At 49.7% G+C, this 17,495-nt stretch overlaps 1 protein-coding gene across 1 annotated transcript in view; it reads right to left on the bottom strand.

Moving 5' to 3' along the window:
• Nucleotides 1–380: 380 nt before the first annotated feature.
• Nucleotides 381–17,495, bottom strand: part of RAB11FIP1 (RAB11 family interacting protein 1) — a 31,907-nt gene continuing 14,792 nt past the window's right edge. Inside the window, exons 2-5 of the mRNA XM_068971915.1 lie at nt 14,130–14,569; nt 12,241–13,030; nt 8,551–8,659; nt 381–599 (exon numbers count right to left, since the gene is read on the bottom strand). Coding sequence (XP_068828016.1) covers nt 381–599; nt 8,551–8,659; nt 12,241–13,030; nt 14,130–14,569 — 1,558 coding nt within the window. The remainder of the gene's footprint in view (nt 600–8,550; nt 8,660–12,240; nt 13,031–14,129; nt 14,570–17,495) is intronic.

The following is a 17,495-nucleotide window of genomic DNA, read 5'->3' as shown; positions in this document are numbered from 1 at the left end:
TGGGGGGAGATGTACTTTAAAAATCTCAAATTCAAAGAAAGAAAATCCCAATGTTTAAAATACATTAATTAATACCCCCCAGCGCCATCTGAACCTCTGGGCCAGGATCAGATCTTATGACCATGTCTCCGGTCTGACCATAAAATATTTACAACGTGGTTAAAGGCACAGTGGCATTTAAAAATGAAACCCTGGGAATGGACAGTGAAAAGATCCGTTGTAGTCATTGACCTGGCTTCCGTGGGTGGGAGGGACTCCTGCCAGATAACCTAGGAGGAAGATGGCAATCTGTGCCCGGCTGTCGGGCACAGCGAGTCCTCGGCCTCGGGAGCTGGTGGAGACAGACTCACGGCAGAGTCTCAATGCTGGAGGCCAGCGGATCACATCTTTCCTGCTTTTTTGCCGACCTGAGAGGGAACCCGGAGGATGTTCGGGGTCTCCTCCATGACCCTGACCAGCAGGTTGTCGATGTAGTCTTCCAGTTGGCGCACCTGACATTCCTTCTTGCTGATCGTTTCCTTCTGTTTGAGGACCAGCTGAATGAGCTCGTCGTGGGTCAGCTGCACGTAGGCAAATGCAGGGTCCGAGGGCTTGTATTTCTTTGGTGGGGGGGCGGGAAGGGGAGACAACAAGAAAATTGACAAAGTCAGCCAAGAGATCAAACATCTCAGAGAAATACCGGGACTCCCTTGGTGGTCCAGTAGCTAAGACTCCACGTTCCCAATGCAGGGGACCCAGGTTCGGTCCCCAGCCAGGGAACTAGATCCCACATGCTACAACTAAGAGTCCACATGGCACAACTAAGACCCTGTGTGGCTCAGCTAAAACCTGGCATAGCCAAGTAAATATTTATGAACAAATAACTAGTTATAAGTAAATAAAAGAAATACAGAAGAGGTAGCTTTTAGTGATTGAGTCTGTGATCTGAGTCTCCTGGGAATTCATTTGCAATTTCAGTGAAAACCTGTGCCAACGAAGCTTTCTGTAAAGGGCCAGAGAGTTAGTATCTCAGGCTGCCCATGCCACAGATGGCCTTTGCTGCATGTTCGTCTTTTGGTTTGGTTTTTTTGTTTCATTACCTTTTCTTTCTTTTTTTTTTCCTTTTGGCCCTACCACGAGGTTGGTATATTTAACTTATATTTCACTTATATGCAGAGTACATCATGAGAAATGCTGGACTGGATGAAGCACAAGCTGGAATCAAGATTGCCGGGAGAAATATCAATAACCTCAGATACGCAGATGACACCACTCTTAGGGCAGAAAGTGAAGAAGAACTAAAGAGCCTCCTGATGAAAGTGAAAGAGGAGAGTGAAAAAGTTGGCTTAAAACTTAACATTCAGAAAACTAAGATCATGGCATCCAGTCCCATCACTTCATGGCAAATAGATGGGGAAACAATGGAAACAGTGCCAGATTTTATTTTCTTGGGCTCCAAAATCACTGCAGATGGTGACTGCAGCCATGAAATTAAAAGACGCTTGCTCCTTGGAAGAAAAGTTATGACCAACCTAGATAGCATATTAAAAAGCAGAGATATTACTTTGCCAACAAAGTCTGTCTAGTCAAAGCTATGGTTTTTCCAGTAGTCATGTATGGATGTGAAAGTTGGACTATAAAGAAAGCTAAGCACCAAAGAATTGATGCCTTTGAACTGTGGTGTTGGAGAAGACTCTTGAGAGTCCCTTGGACTGCAAGGAGATCCAACCAGTCCATCCTAAAGGAAATCAGTCCTGAATATTCATTGGAAGGACTGATGCTGAAGCTGAAACTCCAATACTTTGGCCACCTGCTGGGAAGAACTGACTCATTAGAAAAGACCATGATGCTGGGAAAGATTGAAGGCAGAAGGGGACGATAGAGGATGAGATGGTTGGATGGCATCACTGACTCAATGGACATGAGTTTGGGTAAATTCCAGGAGTTGGTGATGGACAGGGAGGCCTGGCATGCTGTAGTCCACGAGGTCGCAAAGAGTTGGACACAACTGAGCGACTGAACTGAACTGAACTGAGGTTGGTGGGATCTTATTTCCCCACCCAGGGATTGAACCCGGGGCCCTCAGCAGTGAAAATGCAGAGTCCTGATCACTGGACCAGTGGGGAACAACAGATTGAAAGTGTGAAAATCATACTTGACTCACAGCCTGCAGACCCTTGGACTAGCCTCTAGGCCTGGGATTTAGAGACGTCACGACTAGAGGTCTGTGAACATCAGAACTGGCACAACCAGGTATCCAAGCAGATCTGAGCCCCAGGCTGGGGGGACCCATGAAGAAATGCTAGCGGCAGATGACGCAGTAGGCAACACTCTCCTCCCAGTACAATACGTGGACGTTTATCCCAGACGGTCTGCTACTGCCTCCACTATGCTCAGGAGACCTGGCGATTGGGAGGACAGCCTGGGAGACCCCAGTCTAAGTCATCTCACTCTCAAAACCTATGCAGAGTCAAAGCCAAGGGCCAGCACACAGCCATTGGTGGTGCCCTCTCGGGGTCCAGTGGCCGCAGCTGGAGCGGCCGCCCCTCTCCTGACGAGAGCAGGAGCCCCAGGGATTGCGATCATCACCTGGGAGGCCTGGAGTCTGACTGCAAACTGCTCAGGCCCCAACCACGAGGAGACACAAGATAAGCGTTATGTAAACTAACATGTTGTACCAAGTCTCCAGAGAGATGGGGGAAATTAAAAAAAAAAAAACACCAAAATAACTTTTCCTGAAGTCTATGACTCAGGTTCGAAAGTTGAAAGAGATGAGGTTGTAGGGCAACCTCAAGACAGTTTTGCCTGCAGAGCTCTGAGGTAATCATGGTTTCGCCACCGTGAGGGTCAAATAGTTTCACTGAGGAAAGCCTAGAACTACCTGCTCCAAGAAGCAGTCACGTCAGGAGCAGGTGAACCTTGACACAACATGAGAGAAGCCCCTGTTCGGTCCAGGGATGCAAACTGCCTGCGCACCAGCCAGAGTTCCAGAGAAATTGTGTCCCTGTTGTCCTGGCTACAAGGAACAGCACAATGATGGCTACTAACTTAGAAACTCCTCACACTTCCACACATGCAGCAGGCCTAACTTCACACAGGAGGCCTGGAAATCGGTGAGATGGTGGTGGTGGTTTGGTTGCTAAGTCGTGTCCTACTCTTTTGCGACCCCATGGACTGTAGCCCGCCAGGCTCTTCTGTCCATGGAACTTCCCAAGCAAGAATACTGGAGTGGGTTGCCATTTCCTCCTCCAGGGGATCTTTCTGACCCAGGGATCGAAGCCATGTCTTCTGCATTGCAGGTGGGTTCTTTATCACTAGGGAAGCCCTTGAGATACTGGACTACTTGTCAAAAACTGTTTCTCTCTTTTAATCTTTTTTTTTTTTTTAGCTTGTTGAAGGCAGACACTCACAGGGTCCCTCCCCTCTGGACCTCCACATCCTACTTGTGACTTCCACAACAACCCTTTCAAAAAAGCTGCATGTCTGAGAAAGAACTCTGGAGATTGGTTGCGCAACAATAGGAATGTCCTTAACACTGCTGAAAATGGACACTTAAAAACAGTCGAGGCGGTAAATTTTATGCTTATTTTATCACAAATTTTTTTTTGTCCCCAAAGTGGCATGTCTGTTTACATATCCTACCAAGAAAACAAGTAGTCTTTGTAAAAACAACAGCCAAGAATATATCCTCAAGGAGTTTTAGATTATACCTCTGTCACAGAAGGATTTTATCTGTTGAACAATATTGATTACAGGACTTCCCTGGTGGCGCAGTGGATAGGAAGGCAATGCAGAGACACAGGTCCCACCCCTGGTCGGGGAAGATCCCACATGCCATGGAGCAACTGAACCTGCACACCACAGCTGCTGAGCCTGTGGCCTAGGCCCCGCCAGGCACGACTACCGGAGCGCACACGCCCCAGAGCCTGTGCTCCCACTAGAGAACCGCTGCAGTGAGAAGCCACGAGGAAGAGCAGCCCCTGCTCGCCGCAACTAGAGAGAGCCCTTGGGCAGCGACGAAGACCACAGGGCAGCCGAAAATAAATAAGTTACTTCCTCTTAAAAAAAAAAAAAAATACTGATTACAGAAGACGTTCGCAGGAGCGTCTGGGGGATAGAAGCAGAAGCTGACATCTGGAGGGAGAGTGCTCGTCGAGGGGAGGCACCAGGCCCCAACAGGGTCTGACACACCTGGGGCTTCACCTGAGGTGCAGGGCGTCAGGGTCCAGGGGGACAGGACGTGCTCCAGGAGCTGGACAAACCAGAGACCCTGGCTTCTGGGTGATGGGGGCAAGCTTCAAAGATGGAGTAGTAACCGCTGGCCCAGACTCTGGAGATGAATTAACATTAATTTTCTGATCATGTTTGACAGAAAAAAACAAAGTTCTGTAAGGCAATTATCTTTCAATTAAAAATTAAATAAATTTTTTAAAAAATTAATTTTGCCTGCAATAACAGAATTGTGTTTCAAACTGTGAAAAAAAAATTTATTTATCATAGAAAATCTCAAATCTAGAAGAAGGGAAAAAATTATTACCCATAACTCCAACACCTAATACTTGGGTCTATTATTGGTAACAGGTGTTCTTTGTGATAACTTTAGCCTCACACAGAATCAATTTTTTTGGCTTTTGAAAATTGGGTATTTTGTGAGCATTTTCCCATCATTAAATTTTAGAAAAATTGCTTTTTAAATGGATGTTTTAAACTTAGTTGTATTTTAACCATCTCTCTGTTGCTGGTCATTTAAGTTGGTTTCAGTTTTCACAATTATATAAGAACATATTTAAAGGCATGAACATAAATCTTTGGTCATATCCATAAACATTTCCTTAAGACCAAGACACAGAATTGAAATGTCATGCACACTTAAGGTACCTCCTGAGTGTTAGTCGCTTATTGTCCAGCTCTTTGTGACCCCATGGACTATAGCCCACCAGGCTCTTCTGTCCATGGGATTTTCCAGGCAAGAATATTGGAGTGGGTTGCCATTCCCTTCTCCAAGGGATCCTCCTGACCCAAGGATCAAACCCAGGTCTCCTGTACTGCAGGCAGACTCTTTTCCATCTAAGCCACCAGGGAAGACTAGCGGGACCTCCTACAAACTGTCAAACAGCTCTTCCATTTGGATTCTGTAATCTGAAGAAGAAATGATGCAGGACTTTGAAATCATCAGAAATTCCTATTTATGTGATGACTAAAAAAATTAAAAAGCAATCCAGCAGTCACAGAAAGTGAGGAAGGGCCACGGAGAGGAAGAGGTGCAAAGAAAATACCCATTAACTCAGGAAACGATAGTGCCCATCGTCACATGTTTCCTTCCAGGACTTTCACATTGGACTTTTCCCCCCATCGTTTTACCAATAATGATGTATATTCACATTGGTCTCCCACTTTTCCCATATAATTTGACAGAAGACTTTTTGGCTTTAGTTGGCTGTGTTATTTTTAAATGGAAGTGTGGAAGCCACCTGAATAAATAATACATTCCTAGTTATTAATCATCTATAAAAGATGGTGGCCCTAACACAACAACCAAAAAAGAAAAGAAAAAAGCCATTAAAGTAATGATTCAGCTAGGTTTCCATAACTTCAGCCATGCAGTTTCTTTCCCTAACCTCTCTCTCACTTTGCAACATTCCAAAGAGTAGTTATTTTCATAAGTACTGTTTATGCCTTAGTACAAAGCGCCTATTCTATGGCCGGCCAATGGCAGTCTCCAGGAACACTTCCATATTTATTCAGAGGAGTTACCAGGTCTGGTCCGGGACCAACAGCTCTGTTACAGCCAGGCAGAGGGGCAGCAGTGCGGCTTACAGATCATGAGCAACATAAGTAATGGTTGCCTTGGTTTTGAGGCAAGTTACTGTCAGTCGGGGCCCAGAGATAAGCCCCTGATTAAGTGAGCTTGGATGAGTAAACAGAGCGGGGGACCAAGGGTCTAGCTGACTTCCTGAAAGCTAGGTGTTTGTTTCTCTTTGGAGCCAAGATGCATTCCACTGTTAAAGGAAGAGGGGTGGGGAGCTGCGAAATGACCCTGGTTTTTGTTATTGTCCCTTTCGTGCTGTTCTTTTGCCCAGTTTCCTGGTAAATATCATCCATGCCAGGAAGACAAGTGCTGCTGCTTCTAACACAACCAAAGAAGCCAGCCGAGCTGGGCTGGTGAAGTTACAGCCAGTCCATCTTTAGGCTGGGGCTGAAAGACCATAGGTACACAATTCTGGCTACAGCTGATCATTTTCAGGCTGGCGCCCTGTTAGCACGGACTACAGGGAGGAGAAGGCAAGATGGCTAGAAGATGCTAAGTGGTTTTCAGTAACAGTTCCTTATTACCACTCTGTCTCTTGACCCGGAACTCAGATCTCTGGCTTTCAGTGGACGATCTTCAGCCTGGTTCCTAGAGTGGAAGGTGCAACAGAGCCAGAGGCATCAGCCCATCACCCCGCACTTAAAAATACCTGCAGGAGTGAAGGACATGTGAGCAGAAGTTTCGTTTTTAAAACACACACAAACTGGGACTTCCCTGGTGCCAGTGTTTTAGAGTCCACGCTTCCACTGCAAGGGGCACAGGTTCGATCCCTGCTCAGGGAACTTAGATCCTGTATGCTAAGTGGTGTGCTCCCGAATTGCCCCCAAAAACAGAAAAAAACACACAAAAAAACCCCACAAAAACTATTTGACATCCTGGAATCCGTGGGACTGTACAATCTATGATTGAGTGAAACTTCTAGACACCTGCAGTAAAACAGAAATGAAGTTTATGTCTCCCAACTATAGTCTGCAGGGTCAGAAACACAACACATCTCCTCTCATTAACAGTCCCCTGTCACTCAACAGATCATTCTTCTCTGTCCGTGTGACAATGAGTCAAAGACGAAGAGGTTGGTAGCAAGGCAGGACTCAATCCCTCTGGTTCTAGAACCGGAAAGGGCAGGATGGAGACACTCCCCAGCAGAACTCATGGGGGTGGGAGGTGGGGGGTGGCTTTGGTTTTGAGGGGAGGAGCTGCTTTTTTCAGTGGTAGCCACTCAAGCTTTTTTACAGAGCAGAGATCCTTTCATCAAGCAATAGTCTTCCTGGAAATTCAGCTTAAGGAAGTCAACTACAAGAAGGGAAAAGTCCTATGCAAGAAACTACGGACTACAGTGTTATTCATACCAAAAAACAGAGAATAAGCTAAATAGCCAATTACCCAACTGGGGAGTGGGTAAGTATAGACTAGCATAACCATTTCAAAGAATAATTAAGTAGCAACGTGCAGAAGTGTGTATGATTAAAAACTAAGCGAACAAGAGGATTTCAGAGGGTTTCCACGCAGGTGATGGGGCTGGAGACCCATCCTTCTGCTACTACCTTACATTCATCAGTCGACACTGAGGCCTGTGAATGGGAGGCTGATAAAGAGCAGGAGGTTGCACGGCCTGAAATGAATTCCTCACACATTTCCTACTAACTGTGAAGGGGGAAAAATAGCTGCTCTGCACTGAATAACCCAGTGGACACCACCTAACCTAAATCACCAAGTTAACACCCCACTAAGAGGACAGGGTGCCGTGGGCCCTTTACATGATGCACTGGGAAGGGCGTGTTTTTCCTATAGTTAATACTAGCCGAAAAGACCCAGCCTCCATCAAACCACGAGTAGACGTCAGGCAAACCCAAATGGGAAAATTCTACCAAACAACTGTTCTAAACTCTTGAAAAAGGTCAACGTCTCCAAAGACAAAAAAAGCCGAGGAACCGTTCCAAAGTAAAGGAGATCCTTGAGACAAGACATCAGGGTCTCTTGGTGACCCTGGACTGGGAAACAAAGAAGAAAGGCCACCACTGGGACAAACTGGTGACGTTGAAATACAGACGACAGATGAGAAAACAGTGTGATATGCCTGTTAAGTTTCTTCATTTTGATAAATGTCCTTATTCTTAAGAATTACACACTTAAGTATTTAGGGGTAAAAGGAGCATGGCGTGGGCAACTTACTCTCAAATAATTCAGGGGGGAAAAATGTATGTATACAAAGAGAATGGAGAAGGAGAGGGTGAGCATGATAAAGCAAATCTGGTGAAATGCCAACAAGCTGGTGGACTGGGGTGAAAGGCGTACAGGAGTTCTTTGTGCTACGCTTGCAACTTTTTTCAAGTTTGAAATCACTTCAGAATAAAGTTACAAAAAAAGGCTATCTGTGCCACAGTTACAACTACAAGAATTTTACCTTCTTGCCAAAAGATACCAAAGGATGCATAGGGAAAAGGAGAATGTCTATTTGGCATGACCCAGGGTGGGGGTGGGGGGTTGGGGGTGGGTGACATTTTCTTCTCATTAAAAAGAAGTACTGGTTGCCAATCATGTTGCTTGAGACACACACACACACACACACACACACACACATCCAACAACAGCCAAATAACTACGAGGGGAAAAGTTGAGTATGCCATGGGAGGTGTAGGGGCTTCCAAAGATCGTCTAAAGTAGAGATGTGTGGTTGAGTCATCCCAGGGTTCCCCACTGCCCCCGGGAGCTGTCTGCCATGGAGACTCAGACTAACCTGGCTGCTCCCCAAGAAGACATACCTTCATCCTGGCTTCGTTGATCAAGTTCTCACTCACGATCGCGGCAGTTCCCAAGGTGGAGTTAGAGACCCTGGGGGCTGTGGTGTTCATCGGCTTCACGGGATGAAGTCTGGAAGAGAAGGGGGAGAGGACCCTTAGACCTGCGGGAACCACAACACGGAGGGACCACCTCTCTCAGGGGGTGGCAACCAGCGAGGCAGGCAGCAGGGGAGCCTGGAGACATGCGTGCTCACACCTCCGCCCTGGAGCCCTGCAGAGCTCCAACAGACAAGCCAGCTTCCCACCGGGCGGGGTTCTTATAGACTAAGCTGTCCGCCGGACTGGCTTTTCCCACTCAAGTCTCAGCTGGTCTCTGAGACCAGGAAAGAAAACTCGGCTCCTGATGCTTCTCTGCAAGGAGAGCTCCATATCAGACAGGGCAGGACAATCCCCACTCTGCCTCTGAGGATGGCCGCTGCTGCGACTTTCTTGCTCCAAGCAAGAGGGGGAGGGAGGAGGGGCTCCATCCTCCAGCGGGGGGCCGACCAGCCTGAGGGGGAGAGGGCGCCCAGTAAGGAGGCTGGCGGGTCAGCAGCCTCTCCAGCCCAGAGGACGGCCTTCCCAAAGACGCCCTGCTGTCAACACCGGGGCGGGGTGGGGGACATACACCGCCAGGACAGCTATGCGTGAGCAAGCCCTCACGGCGGAGACAGAAGCAGGGGTGGGGAGTCGGGGCTGGGGGGCTGGCGTACACTCCCGAGGACGGTCCCCCCGCTCCACACCGGCTCTCACCTGTGCTTGGCCGGCCTGCTTCCAGCGCTCGGCTGTGTCTCTGAGGGGGAGACCCGGGCCTGAAGAAGCGGCTTCCTCTTGCCGGGATTTTCCACGTTACCCGCGGAGCCCTCGGCTGTTGCTTTTTTTTGAGATTCTGCTGTATTGGTGTGGGGGGTGTCAGAGTGTGCAGAGGGGGGAAAGGAGCGTGTGGCAGGAAGCGGGGCGAGGGTGGGGGAGCTGGACACAGGGGACCCCAGGGCAGCGGCTGGAGGCCGAGGTGGGCTCCCATCTCCGGCTGGTCCTGCCTTCCCACCATCGCCGCCGGGGCCTGGGGTCTGTTCTGCAGAAGCCGGGGCGGGCGCTCTGGGTGCTCCTGGTGTGGGGTCACGCAGGCTTCCTGCTGCTGACCCGCCAGCCTCCTCACTGGGCGCCCTCTCCCCCTCAGGCTGGACGGGCCCCCTGCTGGAGGATGGAGCCCCTCCTCCCTGGCCTGCCACCAGGGCCGCCCCTCTGCCGTCTTCAGGCTGATCGCCTCTCTCGTCCTCCGACTCGACCTCGGGGATGGAGGGCAGGGTCGGGTCCAGATGGGCCACGCCTGGGGGCTTGGCCTCGCAGGGGGCCTGGAGGCCCCGCAGGGGGTCGGACAGCAGACCTTCGTGGTCACTGGCTTTGCTCTGGTTCCGTGCCATCCGGGTGTCATCTCCCTGACTCCTGAAGAGGGGACCAGCCCTCCCTGAGCCGGTCGCCCACTGGGGACCCCCTGAGAAGCTCCCCTTGGAGGAGGGGCGGGGAGCGCCAGTCGCCAGGGCCGTGGGTCCAGTCGCGGCCGCCCCCTCCTGGGAGTCTCCCGTGTCCATCGCATTTCTGGGAGCTGCCCCTGGTGCTGTTGGCTCCTGTGGGGCCCCTCTGTCCCCATGGACCAGCCTGGGGGCCTCCTCCCCAGCCTCTTCCGCAGAGAGCTGCTTGGAAAACAACGCCTGCTTCTTGGTATCCTTTCTGCTGTCACGGGCAACCGGACCCATCTCTTCATGTCCCTGCGTCGTCGCGGAGTCAGGTGTGGGGGCCAACTCCCCCGTGTGGAGGGGGGGCGCCGTTTCTTTAACTGCAGGACTCAGCCTGCCACCACCACCTGCGTCCTTCGCAGAGTCTGGGTCCTCCCTGCTTGGGGGCTTTCCAGCAGGGCTGCCCCTCCTGCCTCTCCTGGGCGCAAGAGCAGATACTACTTCTCGGGCCTCGTCCGATGAAGCGATATCATCTTGTTGTTCTTGCCAGGGAGACCCCAGAAGCCCTCCTTCTTGTCCCTCTTCAGGCTGTGTATGGAGAGACTGTGCCAGGTCGTTAGTACTGGTCTTCCCTGGTGAATAGTCTTCCCTCTCTCCAGTCACTGGAACGGGTGTCTGCTTGGAAAGTGAGCCCGCAGCGTGGGGATCAATATTTGGAACTCGGGTCCGAGTCTCCTTTTCCAGCTCTAGTTCCAGGAGCGAAGGCGGTTCTTCGGAGCCAGCTTGGCCCGGGTCTGCAGAGGGCCAGTTCTTAATTGGGGTGGATGTGGAGATGGGGGCCGCTATGGGAGAGGAGACAGAGGAGGAGCCCGAAGGGGACTCAGAGGACGGTGTCTCTGCGTCACGCCCCGGTTTAGAAGAGACAGGTATCTGCCCAGAGCCGGAAGCGAGAGCGGAAAGAAAGAGGGGAGAGTTAGTGGAAAGAGGGGGCCTGGGTGCGGGCCGAGCCTCTGGAGACACTTCCGGCCTGCAAAAAGGACAAAATAAAACCTGCAGGTCAGTTGCAGATGCCACATGAGAGGCAAGAGATGTGTAAAACTATAGTCTTTCCAAAGACAAGAACTCTTTTTTTTTTTTTTTTAATATATACTGGGGGCAGTACCTTTAGAAGTTAAAGAAGGAACACCAATATATATATTTTTAAATATATATTGGGGGCAGTACCTTCAGAAGTTAAAGAAGGAACACCAATATTTTTTTTTTTAATATATATTGGGGCAGTACCTTCAGAAGTTAAAGAAGGAATGCCAATACTTAACCCATAAAAGGCAAGCTTTTATCACCAAGCACATCTGCTACAGAAAGGTCTGTTGCAATAGAAACAGAAAGGTCCTGGGAAAGCAACAGCCTGCAGTCTCTTCTGGTGATAAAAAAAACCATCTGAAAAAACTCAAAGCCATTCGAGGCGCACCACAGGGCAAGAGGCAGATTTTGAAGGGGAACTCTGTGTGTGTCTGTGTCTGTGTCTCTGTCTGTGTGTGTCTGTGTCTGTGAAATCAAAATAGGCAGAATCTCAAAAAAAAGTCTCTCCCACCCCAGCCAGTAGGAATATCATGACAGTGAATATGAGTCATGCCGAAAAGCAGAACCCCCGAGGCTCTTGCAACAAGGTGCAGAGTGAACACACAGAGGACCACCCAGGCACACTCGACAGGGGACCAAGGGGCTCTTGTGTCAGCAAACCCACACCAAAGTGCAAGGAGGAGAGAATACATCTGCCTCCAATGAAATACGCAGGAAGAGTGGACTGATCCCCAGTTCTGCACACACCACCACCATGCAAACCTGTTGTTTTTCCCAGACCCTGACACTCAGGATCTGCTACAAAAACCTGGGTGCTCCACTGAGCTCTGCTTATCTCACTGAGATGGACAGACCAGTCCTGCGTACTTTTGCCAGAAGCAAAAAATATTTGCAGGGGAAACACTTGTGGCCAAGATATCTGGGGCAAAGATACTTACGGGGGATAGGCCAGACAAGGGACAGACCACGCCTGCTGGCAGAGGCCCCGGGCTGGGACACACAGGGGCTGGCTAAGAGCAACTTAGACTAGTAAACCCCCAGCTGCTACAGGGACCACCATAGACCAACAAGCAAGGCCCGCTCTACAGTAGGCCTGGCTGCCAGGGCCCCCACAGGGAGGGCCGAGACTCACCGGGGTTTCACAGCTCTGGTCTGGGGAGCCCTGGGTGAGAAAACAGGTGGGACAGGCGCAGCCTTGGGCTCTGGGTCAGCTTCTGGTTCTGGGAGCTGCTCGTCTTCAAAGGGGTTTGGCGCTTGGCCTAGTCCGGAGGCAACAGGCGCAGCCTCTTTGTCCGATCTCTTCACAAGGTCATCGGCAGGCCCCGGCTGGTGCTCCCCGGCCCTGAGCGCAGCGGGCACTCCCTCCCTCTCCTTCCCAGAGGCGGCAGTAGGAGGGCTTTCGCCCTCGCTACCCTTGGCCGTGTCCTTCCTTCCCGGCACCAGGAAGAGCAGAGCCGGCTTCTTGTTCTCCTGTTTCTTGCTCTCTTTGGTTTCCTTTGCAGCCTCCAAGGTTGCTGGGGCCGCATTCTCCCCAAGGTCCCTGCTGACCTGTGGCTGGTAGGACGGCAGGGACATAGACTTGAGGGCGTCCTTTGTGGAAGACTCGGAAGGCACCGCGCCTACTTCCCCAGGCTCCCTCCAAGGCCGAGAGGCCAGGTTTTCCATAGATGAGAACCACCGCTTCTTCCTGAGGTCTTGGGGGGATGGGGAGGGGGACGGGGAGCTGTCCTTGGTCTCAGTCTTGGCCTCGGGCGGCTCCACGTAGACGTGGTTCCCATTGATACAGACGTTCGAGCGGGAGAGGACATCATTCTTAGACCGGAGGCCACCCAGGAAGGAGAGGCCTTCCTTCTTGGGAAGACTGAAGCTGACCTGGTTCAGCTGCTTAGGATCCGCGCTTGCTGTCCTCTTGTGAGACAAGACTGCGGGGAGAAGACCCAAGAACCAAGGGGGTTAGAAATTAAGGGAAAGCAGCACCTGAGTCCTTTTTTTGGTTGTCACAGCTGAGCGGGGTGTGCTACTGGCATCCAGCAGGCAGAGGCCAGGATGCTGCTAGAGATGCCGCAAAATACAGGAAGGCTCCAGTAACAGAGAGCTATCCACCCCAACTGTCAGTGGTGCTGAGGTCAAGAAACTCTGCAAGAACCAGGGAGAAGGGCAGCGCTCTTGGCTGGGTTGCAGAATCTGGCCAGTAGTAGGGAACTGGTCACTGAATTTTAAAATACCTAGTTAATTCAGAGTTAACGGAATTGGATTCCTCAGCTTTCATTAGGAATGTATTTCATGGAAGCTCAATATAATACCTGGTGAACTGATGAACTATCAGAATTATTGTAAGGTTCTATGGTTTTATCCTTTATCTAAAAACAAAAAAGCAAAACAAAAATATTGCATGCCAGCCCCAAAAGCTTGTACGAATGCTCAACAGTTATAGAGCCAGACATTATGAGAAAAGAATTTACACATTCCTAGAAACTAGAGGGGAGAAGGCAATGGCACCCCATTCCAGTACTCTTGCCTGGAGAATCCCATGGATGGAGGAGCGTCGTGGGCTGCAGTCCATGGGGTCGCTAAGAGTCGGACACAACTGAGTGACTTCACTTTGACTTTTCACTTTCATGCATTAGAGAAGGAAATGGCGACCCACACCAGTGTTCTTGCCTGGAGAGTCCCAGGGACGGCGGAGCCTGGTGGGCTGCCGTCTATGGGGTCGCACAGAGTCGGACACGACTGAAGCAACTTAGCAGCAGCAGCACCAGAAACTAGAGGACTTAAAGAAGGCTTCCTAACCTTAGTTAGTACTCTTAAGTACCCACCATCATCATCACTATGACCATTGGTACCAGCACCAGCATCTCCATCACCATCAGTAAAAGCACAGTCCCCACCATTATCATCACCACTACTGTAACCACCACCATCTACACCATTGCCCCGCCACCACCAAGATTTGTTCGTTTCTTTTCTCCCAAAGCAAAGGAGGGGGAGAAGCCAAGTGAGAAGGAGGAGGAGGAGACTCACCATCCGAGGCAGAGGAGGACTTGTCCTCGTCATCGTCCTCCCACCGGGACTTGAAGTCTCCAGGACGAAGCATTACTTTGTCTGACTTTGAGGTCGGCAGGACGGACATGGACTGGGAAAGCGGCGTTCTCTGCAGGTTGGACTTGGAAAACAAGGTCTTGATCTTTGACTTCTTCTTCTTGTCTTTGGAAGGAGACTCGTCATCACTGTCAGCCGAGGGCGTCACGTGGGGGACGATGGCTGACACCGTATCAGACGCGCTCTCCTTATTCTTGCCCTTGATCTTGTCCTTCAGTTTCCCAAACGGGTTCCGAGACTTGTCTTTCATGGAAAGGTCAAACATGCTCGCAGTCATGTTGTTTCTCATAAACTGGATGTCAACCTCAATTTCTCCTCGCTCTTTATCCTTCTTTCCCGGTTTGGATTTCAAGGTGTACCACCTAGGAGGAGAAAGGCTGAGAGGTTACCTTTGAATTCAAGAGCCTAAAACAACGCTCACAGTCCTTTATGTGGTGTCTCCTCTCTGCTACTGCCAGCCTCATATAGAAACACATGCTATGCTCCCTTCTTTGGGGAATGGGGGTAGAGGGGAGGGGAGGGGAGGGGAGGGCAGAACTTGTAGTTTTATTTCCAGGAAGACATCCACTAGGCAGTACAGGATCTGATTCTGTATTTAGTGTATGAGTGACAGTCACTCAGTCATGTCCGACTCTTTGCAACCCCACAGACTGTAGCCCGCCAGGCTCCTTTGTCCATGGAATTCTCCAGGCAAGAATACTGAAAAGGATTGCCATTTCCTTCTCCAGCGGTACTTAGTGTATAGTCACCTAAACTCCTGATTGAGTAGAGAGTTATTGTCAAGAATAATATACACATTCCAACAAATCATTTCCTATGACTGGCTCTGACTGGTTTCTTCCTTCAAAGGGGTAAAACAGTTACAAAGATAAAGTGCAAATTTACAAGAGTATCTCAGAGAAAAGCAAGAGTTTGTAGAACAGTCCCTGCCAGGGAGTAATGGAAACTGCAAAACAGAGTGAAAAATAACTATTTTTTTAAAAGAGGATGAAATAAGCCAGAAACAAAGTGACAAATACTGCATGATTCCAGGGATGTGAGGCTTTCCCTGGGTGAAAGTGTTCCTCGCTCAGTTGTGCCCGACTCTTTGCGATCCCATGGACTACATCCTGTCAGGCTCCTGTGTCCATGGGATTCTCCAGGCAAGAATACTGGAGTGGGTGGCCATTCCCTTCTCCAGGGGATCTTCCCAACCCAGGGATAGAAGCCGGGTCTGCTGCACTGCAGGCAGATTCTTTGCCGTCTGAGCCACAAGGGTAGCTTAAGGCCCCTCGACGAGTCAAAATCAGAGACAGGAAAGAGAACGGTGGGTGCCAGGCGCTGGGGGTGGGGCTGAATGAGGAGTTAGTGTTTCACGGGTACAGAGTGTCAGCTGGGGGATAAAAAGTTTTGGACCTGGGTGGTGGGGAAAGTTGCACAACAATGTGAAAGTAAGTAATGCCACAGAGCACAAAACATGGTTAAAATGGTCACTTCTGTTACATGTATTAAAACAAGAACCTGAGAGGAGACTCTCATCTCCAGCTTAATGATCAGAAAAAGCAGTTTCAAGCATGATTCAAGCATTTCACTTGGTCCTTTGCAAGCAACCTCACAATACAGCAAATGATATTCTATCAGCCCATGAAAGACAAACTGCAGAGGAAGGAAACCTCTCCTTGGCGTGTTCCATCGGGTGAATTGCAAAAATATGAGCCCAGTAAACGGCATGATTTCCACTGAACAAACAACTCAAATACAGGGCCTCCCTACAGCCACCCCGGGGTCACGCTCACACGCTGAGAATCACACTCTGAGGCTCTTTTCGGTGACCTATTTAAGAGCTGAGGGCTATGGACTTTAAGGAAATGATGGTTTTGCCCAAATAAACACAATTTCCTCTTTCACCTTCAGCTTGTCTTACTCACCCCGGTGGATTGCTGCCCCCACTGTCTTAGCTCATTCTGCACTTAAAGGCACAGAGGGAAGCAGAAACACACTGAGAAATGTCCTCCTTTAAGTCTCATGAGAATGGCATGAAGTGGACAGTATACCCACTTTACAGATATACCCAGTTTACAGATGAGGAAAGTTGAGGCTCACAAGTTAGGTAACTTGTACAAGGTCTTGCAACTGTTAAAAGACACAGCCAGGACTTTGAACCAGCTCTGCAATCTCCCCAAAGCTCCTTTCTCTACACCAAGATTCCAACTTAGCACTCTCTCTGAACTCATCCTGGCTGGGCCATCTTTTACGATACACAGGGAAAAAAAGGGCTGGAATTAACATTCTTTTTGAGGGAGGCTTAAGCTTCCAATTTAAATGTTCTAAGTCAAAAGACAAGAAGGGGGAAAGCCCCTATCGCCGACCTCAGCCCTAAGTCACAAGGCTGTATCTAAAGGCCAGACTTATACTGGGTTGGCAAAATACAACCAAGACCTGAGAACATGGTGGGAGCTGCAGTTTTGGATCTTTAGAAGAAAGATTTAGGATTTTAGGATTTTCAAAACTACAGTTCACAGCTGGAGGGGAAGGGAGATGCACAGGCTTTACAGACAGCCTCACCCGCCAGCCTGGTGTCTTTCCATTACACCTCCAGGGCCTCTAGGAGAACAGTTTGCATATCTGTCATTTAGATGTTGAGAGGATTATTTGTATCTTTCTCTCCTGACAGTCATGTGCTGACATGGTAGCCTTGGTGATGAGGAGTGGCTAGCGTTAGTAAATACCAAGGGTAGGCACCTGAAAAGGGGAAGTTGCTGAGAGCTGAACTCGGAGGCTCAAATGACTACACAGGCTACAAGGGAAGACCTCACTTCTCCACCAGGGCCTCCTCCCAGCTCTTTCACACAGTCTCTCTGCTCACCCTCCCAGGGGATGCAGAGACTCCCGACCTTCAAAGAATACCACTTGCCCATTCCCCTGGATGGGGCTGCCTTCCCCAAAGTATCAACACCAAAGCCTATTTATTCTGAGTGAAACTGCAGCCAACCCCAGGATCCTCCCCGAGGGCCTATTACCACCTGATCCATGGGTTCAGTCCCTGGGCACAAGAATGGGATTTGTTTTGGAAATTTCCAACACCACCAGGAGGTGTGAACATGCACTTTTGACTGTTTCTGTCGCTTATTTTCACCAGCAAACCCCAAACCAAAAGCCAGATAGCTAAGAACAACCACTGGGCTATTTAAGGATGTGAAAGGCAGGCTGAATCACAGGCAAGGAGGCAGCCCCCTCTCAATCTGTGCTGGATTTATCAAAGCTAGAAAGGAAGACAGGAACCGTTTCAGCAACATTATCCTGACCATT

The sequence above is a fragment of the Capricornis sumatraensis genome, chromosome 4, assembly GCF_032405125.1.
Source record: "Capricornis sumatraensis isolate serow.1 chromosome 4, serow.2, whole genome shotgun sequence".
In the NCBI taxonomy this organism is placed as follows: Eukaryota; Metazoa; Chordata; class Mammalia; order Artiodactyla; family Bovidae; genus Capricornis; species Capricornis sumatraensis.
This window is presented reverse-complemented; position numbering and strand designations above follow the sequence as displayed.